The sequence below is a fragment of the Schistocerca serialis genome, unplaced genomic scaffold (assembly GCF_023864345.2).
Source record: "Schistocerca serialis cubense isolate TAMUIC-IGC-003099 unplaced genomic scaffold, iqSchSeri2.2 HiC_scaffold_1261, whole genome shotgun sequence".
NCBI classification, from domain to species: Eukaryota; Metazoa; Arthropoda; class Insecta; order Orthoptera; family Acrididae; genus Schistocerca; species Schistocerca serialis.
Window position 1 is genome coordinate 5,483,851 of NW_026047471.1, and position 13,877 is coordinate 5,497,727.

General features: G+C 45.0%; 1 protein-coding gene across 1 annotated transcript in view; it reads left to right on the plus strand.

Moving 5' to 3' along the window:
- LOC126438153 (L-dopachrome tautomerase yellow-f2-like) overlaps positions 1-13,877 on the plus strand; it is a 131,821-nt gene that overhangs the window by 72,564 nt on the left and 45,380 nt on the right. The window contains exon 2 of the mRNA XM_050090531.1: positions 3,407-3,722. Coding sequence (XP_049946488.1) covers positions 3,407-3,722 — 316 coding nt within the window. The remainder of the gene's footprint in view (positions 1-3,406; positions 3,723-13,877) is intronic.

Sequence of the window (13,877 nt, forward strand, 5' to 3'; positions counted from 1 at the left end):
ACCCAGATCGCCCGACGTGAATCGCATCGAACATTTATGGGACATAATTCGAAGGACAGTTCGCGCACAAAATTCTGTACCGACTTCAGTTTCGCATATTTGGACGGCTCAATATTTCTGCAAGGGACTTCCAACGACTTGTTGAGTCCATGCCACGTCGATTTGCGGCACTGCCCCGGGCAAAAGGAGGTCCGACACGGTATTAGGAGGTATCCAATGACTTCTGTCACCTCTGTCTACTCTGAGTGACTCATGAGAGTGGATCATATGAAGGAGTCGAGACAGGGCAGTTCAGCTGATAATAGCGTTGCCCATAATAGGCAAAGCACTGTGTTCGAGTTCGAGTCCAGTAAAAAGTTTGTCCGTCAGAAATTTTGGGATATTTTCTGTCATCATTTTGCGCATCTTCTGTCGTTCCTTAGTTAGTAACAAGATTTCGAGCGACTAGGAATGAACAGTTCAATAACGACACTGTATACTGAGAGTAAATCGAAAAGAGACGACCGTAATGAGGAGTAGTAGACTTTAGTTAGTATGTTTCATCCCGTGGACCATTTGCACAATAAATCATAATGCCGGCCACCCTGAGGAGCCACCACATGCTATTGTCCACACCCCTCGTATCCGCTGAAAAGTCTTCCAGACCCGACCCCACGTTTTTCTGCCATACTTAACACAAATGGCTCTCGTTCAGCCCCGCCTCACCTACACAAGAAAAACAAAAGAACAAGCAATGTCTCAACACCAGCTGAAATACCACAAATAAAAACCAGAGTCCTTATTACCGGTTACATTTACAACAATAAGCTTCCTCGGCCGGCCCCTACTGAGACACATTAGTAAAATGATATCTAATAAAAAAAAATGAAAAAGAGTGAGAGGAGACAGGCCACAGGAGCTTATAACCTCACAAGCTTGTAGAAAGAAGCCAAAGGACAGAGCAGCTGGAGCGGGAAAGTCATCCTGTGTCACAAAGAAGTGACCACGAGGCAATGAACGTCACTATTCTGTCTGGCTGGATAGCCTGCAGAACACTTTTGTTCTACACAGTTATCCCTGTGTCTTTTACTCAAGTAAAACAGTATTTATAACACAAGTGAAATCTTCAACGTTTAATTCAGGTCTTATTCGAAAATTGTTGACTTCTAACGAAAAAGAGGGATGCTGTAGTAAAAATAAAGAAAACGATGCAAATTTATCACATAGCGAAACAAATTTTTCTGAACAAAATTTTAAAAAAAGATCGCAAAGCAGAAATTTATCAAATCTAACTTGAACACCTTTTCGACCTTACACAAAACATTTTTCTGTTAGTCATAAACGATTTTCGCATTTATCAGTAATAACAGAAAACCCTTTGCATTTGATAATGATGAAGAACGTTCTGAGTACAAAATGACAAGAAAAATTATATAGGCATATATTTATGTTTGTATTTGTAGACTGTCCTTGCATCAAAAGTAACTCCTTTGGTTGTATAAAAGCTCATGAGTTACGCCATCGCTTAATTTTTACTTCTTATAAAATGCAACATACTTTCTGTAAGGATATAAAATAGACAGTGGACTATCAGTGAATGATGTGTGGTTCTAACTACGTGCCAAACAAACAACCAAACAAACAAAAGAAAAGAAAGATGTCGTCGGCTCCCATTTTATCTCTTCCATGCCGGCCGCGGTGGCCGTGCCGTTCTAGGCGCTGCAGTCCGGAACCGCGGGACTGCTACGGTCGCAGGTTCGAATCCTGCTTCGGGCATGGATGTGTGTGATGTCCTTAGGTTAGTTAGGTTTAAGTAGTTCTAAGTTCTAGGGGACTGATGACCTAAGATGTTAAGTCCCATAGTGCTCAGAGCCAAGCCATATCTCTTCCACATTCATTTATGTTTCTTTGGTTGCTTGGTTAATTTGGGTGTAGGGAGCAAAGAGCGAGGTCATTGGTCCCATCGTATTAGGGAACCATCCTGGCGCTTGCCTGAAACAATTTAGGGAAATCACAGAAAACCTAAATCAGTATGGCCGGATATGGGTTTGAACTGTCGTCCTTCAGAATGTGATATGTTTCTATCCCTACTAATCCTGTGGTATCATATGTCGATACTACCTTACTGGTGTGAAACAAATTGAAATTCATCGACAGTTGAAAGAGACATGTTGTGTTGGGGTTATGGATGTGTCGAAAGTGCGTTCGTGGGTGCGACAGTTTAATGAAGGCAGAACATCGTGTGACAACAAACCGAAACAACCTCGGGCTCGCACAAGCCGGTCTGACGACATGATCGAGAAAGTGGAGAGAATTGTTTTGGGGGATCGCCGAATGACTGTTGAACAGATCGCCTCCAGATTTGGCATTTCTGTGGGTTCTGTGCACACAATCCTGCATGACGACCTGAAAATGCGAAAAGTGTCATCCAGGTGGGTGCCACGAATGCTGACGGACGACCACATGGCTGCCCGTGTGGCATGTTGCCAAGCAATGTTGACGCGCAACGACAGCATGAATGGGACTTTCTTTTCGTCGGTTGTGACAATGGATGAGACGTGGATGCCATTTTTCAATCCAGAAACAAAGCGCCAGTCAGCTGAATGGAAGCACACAGATTCACCGCCACCAAAAAAATTTCGGGTAACCGCCAGTGCTGAGAAAATGATGGTGTCCATGTTCTGGGACAGCGAGGGCGTAATACTTACCCATTGCGTTCCAAAGGGCACTACTGTAACAGGTGCATCCTTCGAAAATGTTTTGAAGAACAAATTCCTTCCTGCACTGCAACAAAAACGTCCGGGAAGGGCTGCGCGTGTGCTGTTTCACCAAGACAACGCACCCGCACATCGAGCTAACGTTACGCAACAGTTTCTTCGTGATAACAACTTTGAAGTGATTCCTCATGCTCCCTACTCACCTGACCTGGATCTTAGTGACTTTTGGCTTTTTCCAACAATAAAAGACACTCTCCGTGGCCGCACATTCACCAGCCGTGCTGCTATTGCCTCAGCGATTTTCCAGTGGTCAAAACAGACTCCTAAAGAAGCCTTCGCCGCTGCCATGGAATTATGGCGTCAGCGTTGTGAAAAATGTGTACGTCTGCAGGGCGATTACGTCGAGAAGAAACGCCAGAGTCATCGATTTCGGGTGAGTAGTTAATTAGAAAAAAAAAATCGGAGGCCTTGGAACTTGAATGCACCTCGTAATTTACCAACAATACCGAACTATAGTTTTGGTAGAGTATAACTCTACGTGGTACTCTCGTTACGCTAAGTTTGGCTTCGTTAAACTTTTGTTTGCCCACTAGGCTTTGGCTACGTTCGTATTTGCAGTGAAGCTTTCCTCGCATCCGTAGCAGCTTCCTGAGATGCAGTGTGTTCCCAGGACTTTTAACAAAGGTCCTGACGTGGACGTTTGGGCGCAGACGCGGCGCGCCATGACGACGTCGGCGCTGCTGACGACGGCGGCGACGCTGCTGACGTCGGCGGCGGTGCTGCTGGCGACGGTGACGCCGCAGGCGCGGGCCTCGGCCACCAGGGCCGTGCGCAAGGCGTTCTCGTGGCAGGCGGTCAGCTGGACGTGGCCCGAGCAGCCGGCCGCCGCCGACGCCTTGCGGGCCGGCTACACGCCGCACACCAACCTGCCGCACGGCCTCGAGGTGTGGCGCGACCGCCTCTTCCTGACCGTGCCGCGCCGCAAGGCCGGCGTGCCCGCCACGCTGGGATACGTCACCGTACACAGTGAGTGGCGCCTCCGCTGCCCCCCACTCACCTAGAGGGTTTTACTGCTGTAGATGTCTTAACTGAAACACGTTATTGCACGGTTATACGAGAGGGGACCCAAAAGAAATCGGATTGTTGTCATAAGAAATTTATTGATGAACCTTTTTACAAAATTACTTCAATCACCTTCAAAATACTCTCCATTACATGCTATGCACTTGTCAAGTCTATTCTCCCACTGTTGCAAGCATGTTTGGAACTCTTTGATATTGTCCAGTGCCCTTTGCGAAGCTGTTTTTACCACCTCCACATCGTCATAACGCTCCCCTTTTAGCGTTTTTTTCATTCGTGGAAGTAGGAAAAAGTCGCACGGGGCTAGGTCCGGCGAATACGGAGCGTGGGGAACGACAGACCACCTCTGAGATGCCAAATAGTGGGTCACTCGTAAGGCCGTGTGTGCTGGAGCGTTGTCGTGATGCAGAAACCAGTCACCTGATCGCCAAAGTTCCGGGCGTTTCCTCCTCACATCCTCTCGTAGACGCCTTAAAACATCCAAGTAAAAGTGCTGGATAACAGTCTGGCCAGGGGGTACGAATTCCCGATGCACAATACCACGAACATCAAAAAAGACAATGTTCACCGTCTTCACATTTGAGCTCACTTGCTTTGCTTTTTTTTGGTCTGGGAGAGTTGGGAGTCCTCCACTGGCTTGACGCTTGCTTGGTTTGTGGGTCATACCCGTAACACCAACTCTCATCCCCTCGTAATGACTTTGTTCAAGAAGTTTGGATCACGTGCAATCTCTGTTTTCAAGTCCTGACACACATTCATGCGGATGGTTCTTTGCTCCTGCGTGAGAAGGTGCGGAACAAATTTAGCACCAACAAGTCTCATGTGCAAATCCTTACTCAAAATCCGCTGGCACGAGCTCCAACCGATTCCTGTCTCTGCTGAAATTTGGTCGATCTTTCGGCGGACCTTTATGTTCTCCTCATTTCGCAATGTTGAAGGGCGTCGAGAACGAGCTTGGTCTTCAACACACATCTCACCACGTTTAAAGCGCCCAAACCACTCGAAAACCTGTGTGCGGCTCATTGCGTCCTTCTGGAAGCTTCCTGGAGCATTTGGTGTGTCTCCGTTGCAGTTTTTTTTAAGCAGGAAACAAAGTTCACACCCACTCTTTGTTCTTTTAAAATTGCCATAACGACCCATGACGACATCGCAGAGATAACCCGCCAACAGTCAGAGAAACACAATACCACACTTCCACGTTCAGCTCTACACTGACGCCGTCTGCACAGCTGTTTCATGAAGGTCCCTACTAACACCATCTAGCGTGAGAACTCTGCACTACCTTTACGAGTGGCAGTGCCCTCGGAGTCCGGTTTCTTTCGGGTCCCCCCTCGTACTTTCTTATGCCTTTCGAAAACTCTTTGGTGCGGTTCTCACTCTGGCAATACGTCACGCTTTCTTTTTTTTAGAATGAGATTTTCACTCAGCAGCGGAGTGCGCGCTGATATGAAATTTCCTGGCAGATTAAAACTATGTGCCGGACCGAGACTCGAACTCGGGACCTTTGCCTTTCGCGGGCAAATGCTCTACAAACTGAGCTACCCAAGCACGACTCACGCCCCGTCCTCACAGCTTCTGTAAAGTTTGGAAGGTAGGAGACGAGGTACTGGCAGAAGTAAAGCTGTGAGAACGGGGAGTGAGTCGTGCTTGGGTAGCTCAGTTGCCAGAGCACCTGCCCGCGAGTGGCAAAGGTCCCGAGTTCGAGTCTCGGTCCGGCACACAGTTTTAATCTGCCAGGAAGTTTCGCGTTTTTTTTTCTTTATTGGTAATTTCACACCTGATACAGGAAGGCCAGCAGCGGCACATTACGCCACTTTTCGGCCACAGAGAAAACTAATGAGACAAAAGAAGACAAGCACGGAACAGACAGGGTCGACATACAAACGTAGACATACAAAAGTAAAACACACGGAGCCGTTTACGGGCGCAGAGTCCAAATAAAAATGTTCAGACATGTGGGCACGCACAGTGAGGACAGATGGCACACGCGAACATTGGAGCACAAACGAGTAACACTGGTACACTTGAACACGAATACGACGACACACACACACACACACACACACACACACATACAAACACTAGGCGATGATCTCTGGCACGCCAAAGTTCACTATACGTGTCCGGGGACCTGCCAAATAGGGAAAGAAGGGGGAGGTGGGAGGGGGGAGGGGGGAGGAGGGAGAGGGGAGTGTGTAGATGCCAGTGGCAGTGGAGAAGGGAGGGGGAGGAGAGAAGGTAGGGGGGGGTTGGGGAATCCCAGGGGAGGAGGGAGGGAGGAAGGGAGAGAAAGGAGAGAGGGTGCCCTCAGGAGAAAAACACAGGGTGGAGAAGAGGAGGATCAAAGTTGGTAGGAGGGATAGATGGGGGGGGGGGGGGATGAGGGCATCATCAGGGAGGGGGAGTTGCTGGAAGCCACCTTGGGCGAGGGTATGGAGAGTGGAGAGATGGAGAGCAGGTGGGATGTGGGAATGCAGGCGCGGCAGCGGACGGGGTTGGGAGAGGATGGGAGAGACAAGCGGGTGATGGGGATTAAGTTTGCGGGAGGTGTAGAGGATCCGTATCCGTTCGAGGAAAAGAAGGAGGTGCGGGAACGGAATAAGGTCATAGAGGATCCGCGTGGGATAGGTGAGGCGGAGCGCTTGGCGTTCTAGGATTTGAAGGGATTTGAAAAAAGGTAGGAGGGGCGGAGATCCAGGCGGGATGAGCGTAGCACAGAATAGGGCGGATAAGGGATTTATAGGTGTGGAGGATGGTGGAGGGGTCCAGACCCCACGTGCGGCCAGAAAAGAGCTTGAGGAGACGGAGTCGGGAGCGTCCCTTGGCTTGGATTGTCTGGAGATGGCAGTCCATGAGAGACGATGGTCAAGGGTGAAACGATATGCGATGCTACTCGCGATATGACGCAGAAGCAACCCGCATTGGTAGAGACCACAGGAACACAACTGACACGATTAAAGGCGGATCGACGTGGTGACGGTCGAAACTTCACGAAAATATTTTATTACGTAAGTCGAATGTATACAGGGTGGTCCATTGATAGTGACCAGGCCAAATATCTCTCGAAATAAGCATCAAACGAGAAAACTACAAAGAACGAAACTCGTCTAACTTGAAGGGGGAAACCAGATGGTGCTATGGTTGGCCCGCTAGATGGCGCTGCCATTGGTCAAACGGATTACAACTGCGTTTTTTTAAATAGGGACCCCCATTTTTTATTACATATGCGTGTAGTACGTAAAGAAATGTGAATGTTTTAGTTGGACCACTTTTTTTCGCTTTGTGATACATGGCGCTGTAATAGTCACAAACGTATAAGTACATGGTATCACGTAACATTCCGCCAGTTCGGACGGTATTTGCTTCGTGATACATTACCCGTGTTAAAATGGACCGTTTACCAATCGCAGCAAGGTCGAAATCGTGTAGTGATCAAAATGCCCAACGGGCGTGTGCTATGTATGCTGCTCGATATCCTGGACGCCATCATTCGAGTGTCCGGACCGTTCGTCGGATAGTTACGTTATTTAAGGAAACAGGAAGTGTTCAGCCACATGTGAAACGTCAAACACGACCTGCAACAAATGATGATGCCCAAGAAGGTGTTTTAGCTGCTGTCGCGGCTAATCCGCACATCAGTAGCAGACAAATTGCGCGAGAATCGGGAATCTCAAAAACGTCGGTGTTGAGAATGCTACATCAACATCGATTGCATCCGTACCATATTTCTATGCACCAGGAATTGCATGGTGACGACTTCGAACGCCGTGTACAGTTTTGCCACTGGGCACAAGAGAAATTACGGGACGATGACAGATTTTTTGCACGCGTTCTACTTAGCGACGAAGCGTCATTCACCAACAGCGGTAACGTAAACCGGCATAATATGCACTATTGGGCAACGGAAAATCCACGATGGCTGCGACAAGTGCAACATCAGCGACCTTGGCGGGATAATGTATGGTGCGGCATTGTGGAAGGAAGGATAATTGGCCCCCATTTTATCGATGGCAATCTAAATGGTGCAATGTATGCTGATTTCCTACCTAATGTTCTACCGATGTTACTACAAGATGTTTCACTGCATGACAGAATAGCGATGTACTTCCAACATAATGGATGTCCGGCATGTAGCTCACGTGATGTTGAAGTGGTATTGAATAGCCATTTCATGACAGGTGGATTGGTCGTCGAAACACAATACCATGGCCCGCACGTTCACCGGATCTGTGGGGAAAGTTAAAGGATATTTGCCATCGTGATCCACCGACAACGCCTGACAACATGCGTCAGCGCATTGTCAATGCATGTGCGACCATTACGGAAGGCGAACTACTCGCTGTTGAGAGGAATGTCGTTACAAGTATTGACAAATGCAACTGAGGCTGGTAGACATCATTTTGAGCATTTATTGCATTAATGTGGTATTTACAGGCAATCACGCTGTAACAGCATGCGTTCTCAGAAATGATAAGTTCACAAAGGTACATGCATCACATTGGAACAACCGAAATAATTTTAATTTAAAATCCTACCTGTTACCAATTGTTCGTCTACATTTGTGAGCCATATGTTTGTGACTATTACAGCGCCATCTATCACAAAGCGAAAAAAGTGGTCCAACTAAAACATTCATATTTCTTTACGTACTACACGAATATGTAATAAAAAATGGGGGTTCCTATTTAAATAAATGCAGCTGATATACGTTTGCCCTGTGGCAGCGCCATCTAGCGGGCCAACCACAGCGCCATCTGGTTTTCCCCTTCAAGCTAGACAAGTTTCGTTCTTTGTAGTTTTTACGTTTGACGCTTATTTCGTGAGATATTTGGCCCGGTCACGATAAATGGATCACCATGCATACATTGAGGAAGTATTCCCCAAAATATTATCAGAGGATTTCAAAAAGTAACAATTCTATGAGCGTTTGAAGCCGAGGTTAGACGGCCCCTGGTAGACGCTCAGTATTATGGAAAAGATATTCGTGATAATTTCGACTCTGCTGAGAATATGACACACTACTTCACAAAAATTTATCGGATTATATTCGTCAACATTCCTTCTGTCCTGCTTGCGAGCAATCCTCGTGCATCTGGCAGCGCGCTAAAGCAACCGGTGAACTGGTAAGTTACAAACACAAAACGCCATTGCTACAAGTCGTTGTCGATGCCATCACCCCTATTTATACCGATCTGAGTAAACCTGATTTGATGGAGCGTTGTTTGGGCAGTTTTACGCAAAATGTGAACTAAAGTTTCAGTGGTCTCATTTACACATACGCTCCAAACATAACACCCAGCCGAAGCGAAACTGTCAACATTGTTTCAATTTTGGCCGAATGTCTATTCAGTGTGGACCATACTGCCTTAATTCACGTGGCAAATGCCCTTCAGATCAAAATCGGCAATGAAATGCGCCGATTCTATGAAGATAGAGACACCAGTGGCGATGATCTCAGTGACGAAAGGCGCCTTGAGGACGAAAATGAGGGCTTGTCAGGTCAAAGTAGCAGAAAGCGGCCATTCACTAGTAGGGGCGATAGTTATCATGGATCAGGCATCGATAATATCCCATGAGCTTCAAGTTTTGTCCCATTTTATATGATAAATCCAGGTCAAACTGTGAACGCGTTTTTATCAAAATCACGTTTTCCGGAATGTTTGTCATTGCCCTCGCTACAGTTTTCATCCGATTTTAATCATTTTTGGTCTCTATTAAAGCAGACAATTCTCTTCAGTTCACCGCAGCCGATTTTTTATGTTCATACTGAAATTTCTATAATTTAGTTTTTTTCGTTTTTTTGTTTGCAAAGTCCTACGATGAATTAAAATTACACTGTAAGTATCAGGGTGATATGTTAATTTCACGTTATAGCGACAACCGTCGATCTACTCATTTCAGAGCTGCGATGGGAAACTCCTAATTACACAGTGAAGATATTAATATTTTTCAATAAAAATACCAATAGAAAGTTCAACTTATGCTTTACTCATTGCATCAAACCCCATTTGTCAACTACATTCCACTACGGAGGAAAAAAAAGCCCTAAATTTGAGCAATATTTTCATTCGTCACCCTGTGTTCCTTCCCCCTTGGTAACTTTCACTTCAAAAAAATCGATATTTTATTTTTCATCTTAAATTGATATTTAGAGCTTTTTGAACGAAATGGTGGTTAAAATTATTGAACTGGACACGAGGAAGTTGTTTAAAAATGAATTTAAAGACCTCTCTATGTGTGTCCTACACATTCTTGTTTCAGCTGCTTTCACACTTCAATGTCATCATTAGATTCTTGCTCGAGAAGCGTATACTATACAGTTCTTTTGCAAGCTAACACTACTATTAGAAGATACGCTTTGCGATGCTCTTATGTTTGCCTTGTATATATTTGGCTTTCGAGCGTTGTTTTTCTTACAGACTTTCCTGTAGTTCGAGTTCCTATTGTCAGAGTTATATGCCTGTAATTCATTTTAATGTGGGGCAGTTAGGAGGCGTGAAGTTCTACAATTGCCAGGAATATATTCTGCGCTTAATATAAGATAATCATTCTTACCAGTTGAGAGTGACCGAAGCTGAGAAGTGAGTCCTTGAGGCAAACGAAGATGCCAGAATCACGAGGAGAAACAAGAAATTGATAAGATGAGGAACATGTAAACCATGAAAATTAGGCAACTGGAATATATTAGAAACAACAAAGGTCAGTCATAGGTCAAACATATCTTTGAACTGAATTCCTCGAGAGTTAAATTTCGTGGTATGTTTATTCTATGCACAAAATACCTACTTGAACTAAAGGCACTATTTGGAGGAAAGTGGACTACAAACATTTACCGTGCTATCAACATGAAGGAAACTACATACTGATTAATTATAAAGAGTAACCTTAGTTTGGATTATCAGATGTAAATATTTCTAGAATAAAAACTTGTGGTTGAAACGACATGATTGTAGTCAGCTTTTAAGATAGATATGTTGTTTTTGTGCACCTACGGTTTCAAGCGTCTAAGTAAGTCAGTTCTTCAGTGCACAGATTCCAAGTGTGGGGCCTGTTCATAAAAATGTATTTAACTGATCTTCGCAAAAAATTGTAATACAAAAAGCTCAGCGCCAGAACTAATGTGATTAATATAAATCAAGATGTTCAGCAAGAAACACGCCTATTTTCCCACAATTTTGATGCTACTTATAGTTCACATTTCTTAGTAACAGCTGTATAATGTTTATGAAAATTATTGGTATTTTTCCAAGCATTTACATCGTAGTTACCGTAACTGGTTCACACTGGGACGACAGCGATGTAACATCAGTACAGTTCTCTGCGTATGGCCCAGAGCGAAACGGAGTGTAAGTTTCTCCGCGCAACTGCATCGTATGATACAGGAGGATAGAAACTTCAAGTCATATGATGTGGTTCAAAATAGTTTTATGTGGATGAAGCAACGGTACAACCGTCTCTGTAGTTATTTTCTATGTAAAAGTTTACTTCTCGCGTAAAAACTTAAGGAACTACTGTTTTGGGATTCACATTTGTTCTCCGAGATGCAATATTTCCATTCTGAGGGAATTATTCGAAAAAAAGTTAGATTCTTTGGCATCTGAATTCTGATAACAGAGTTCGATAATGAACTGGTTCTCTTTTCCTACAGCTCATATTTGTTGATAATTCTAAATTAAGTAAAACACAGCACATATTTTGAAAACCTTGCAATAAGAAATGTAGTCACCCTCCAGTTTACATCTGATGCAATTTGGACCATACAATGTTGCATACCAAATGTAGCTAGCATATAAAATTGCTTTAACGCTGTAAGGAGAGCCATAGCTCGAATAGATACGTCAAATACACGGAAACTGTTCAAGAAGAGACTGGTAGCAATGCGCCGCACACGAAGCTATCGCCAACTGCTGTGTCTTGTTGCTTGGTATCGTTCCCGTGGCAACCCGAGTGTCGCACGGACAACCATTGCGTCACGCGCGTGACGTAGCATATCACATACAGTATCGCCTCAGTGACATCTGCGTCTTACCGAGTGAGGTGGCACACGGGATTCGCACATGGGAGGACGGAGGTTCGATTCCACATCCAGCATCTAGATTTCGGTTTTCCGTGATTTCTCTAAATTGCTCAGCGAAATGTGGTTAAGATGAAATACAAGGCGACCAAAATCTGCTATTGGGGTTGAAATATCATCAAGTGGAGCTCTCATGCCTTGCTTCGTCGTCCAACAAGATAGGCCAACGCTACAGAGATAAAGTATGTTTCGTCTTAGCATATTTTACACAAGACGGTCAGCTACACTCCTTGAAATGAAACTACAGTATATACTAATATATAGTGTATGTGGAGCTTAGAAAAGTATTTCAAATGTGTCAATGAACACATTTTTAAGTGAATAGCTTTTGTGAGAAAAGGAAACGATCGAAAGATTTGATAGTATGATGGAAACTGGCATGAGACCGCTATTGTACAATGTTTAAAATACAATAGCCGACTCTGGTCGCACTCCCCTTCAGTTTTCACTCATTTCTCGGGTACTTTTGCCAAAATTGTAATCTTCAAAATTAAAGAGGGTTATATCTTCTTTTCAATAGCGTTCATTAAAAACGTGATTCGCTGCGTTTTTTTTTAACAAAAGGGTACTTGCTTCAAAATATCGATTGATACAAGAGTACTACTTACCCCCTCTGCCTATTATCGTTTGATATAAACCTCATTCCCATATCTTGAACAATTCACCGAATATAAGCCACACATTGTATACTGAAATAATCACAATTCTTTAAAAAATCCTGCACGTTTTCTTTTAGACAACCCACTTCATTATTCTTGGTATTCGTTTTTTATTTTTAATTATCAGCTTTCATAACTTGCTCTTCCCCACAACGGCTTACCATACCGTACCCATCTCGTACAGGGCTTTAAAAAAAGTCTCACATATCCTACAGGAGACAGTGTGGGTCAAAACTAGAAGACTGACTGAAAATGACTTGCAAGTTCGTGGCGCTCTCCATCGGTAATGCTGGAATTCAATATGGTGTTGGCCCACTCTTACCATTGATGACAGCTTCCACTCTCCTAGGCATACGTTCAATCAGGTGCTGGATGCTTTCTTGGGAAATGGCAGCCCATTCTTCATGGAGTGCTATACTGATGTTGGTCGGTGAGGCCTGTCACGAAGTTAGCGTTCCAAAACATCCCAGAGCCGTTCTTTAGGATTCAGGTCAGGACTCCGTGCAGGCCAGTCCATTACAGGAATGTTATTGTCTTGCAGCCACTCCGCCAACTACCGTGCACTAGGAACAGGTGCTCGATTGTGTTGAAAAATGCAGTTGCCATCCCCGAATTGATCTTCAACAGCGGGAAGCAAGAAGTTGCTTTAAACATCAATGTAGGCCTGTGCTACGATAGTGCCACGCAAAACAACAAGAGGTGCAAGCCCCCGCCATGAAAAACACGACCACACCATAACACCACCGCCTCCGAATTTTACTGTTGGCACTACACACACTGGCAGATGACGTTCACCGGGCATTCGCCATACCCACACCTTGCCATCGGATCGCCACATTGTGCACCGTGTTTTCGCACTCCACACAACGTTTTTCTACCGTTCAATAGTCCAACGTTTACGCTCCTTACACTAAGCGAGGCGTCGTTTGGCATTTAACGGCGTGATGTATGGCTTATGAGCAGCCGATCGACTATGAAATCCAAGTTTTCTCACCTCCCGCCTAACTGTCATAGTACTTGCAGTGGATCCTGATGCACTTTGGAATTTCTGTGTGATGGTCTGGATAGATGTTTGTCTATTACACATTACGATCCTTTTCAACTGTCGCCTGTCTCTGTCAGTCAACAGACGAGGTCTGAATGTACGCGTTTGTGCTGTACGTGTCCCTTCAGGTTTCCACTTCACTACCACATTGGAAACAGTGGTCCTGGGGATGTTTAGGAGTGAGGAAATCTCGGGTACAGACGTATAACACAAGTGACATCCAAAAACCTGACCACGTTCGAAGTCCGTGAGTTCCGCGGAGCGCCCCGTTCTGCTCTCTCGCCATGTTTACTGAGGTCACTGATATGGAGTACCGGGCAATA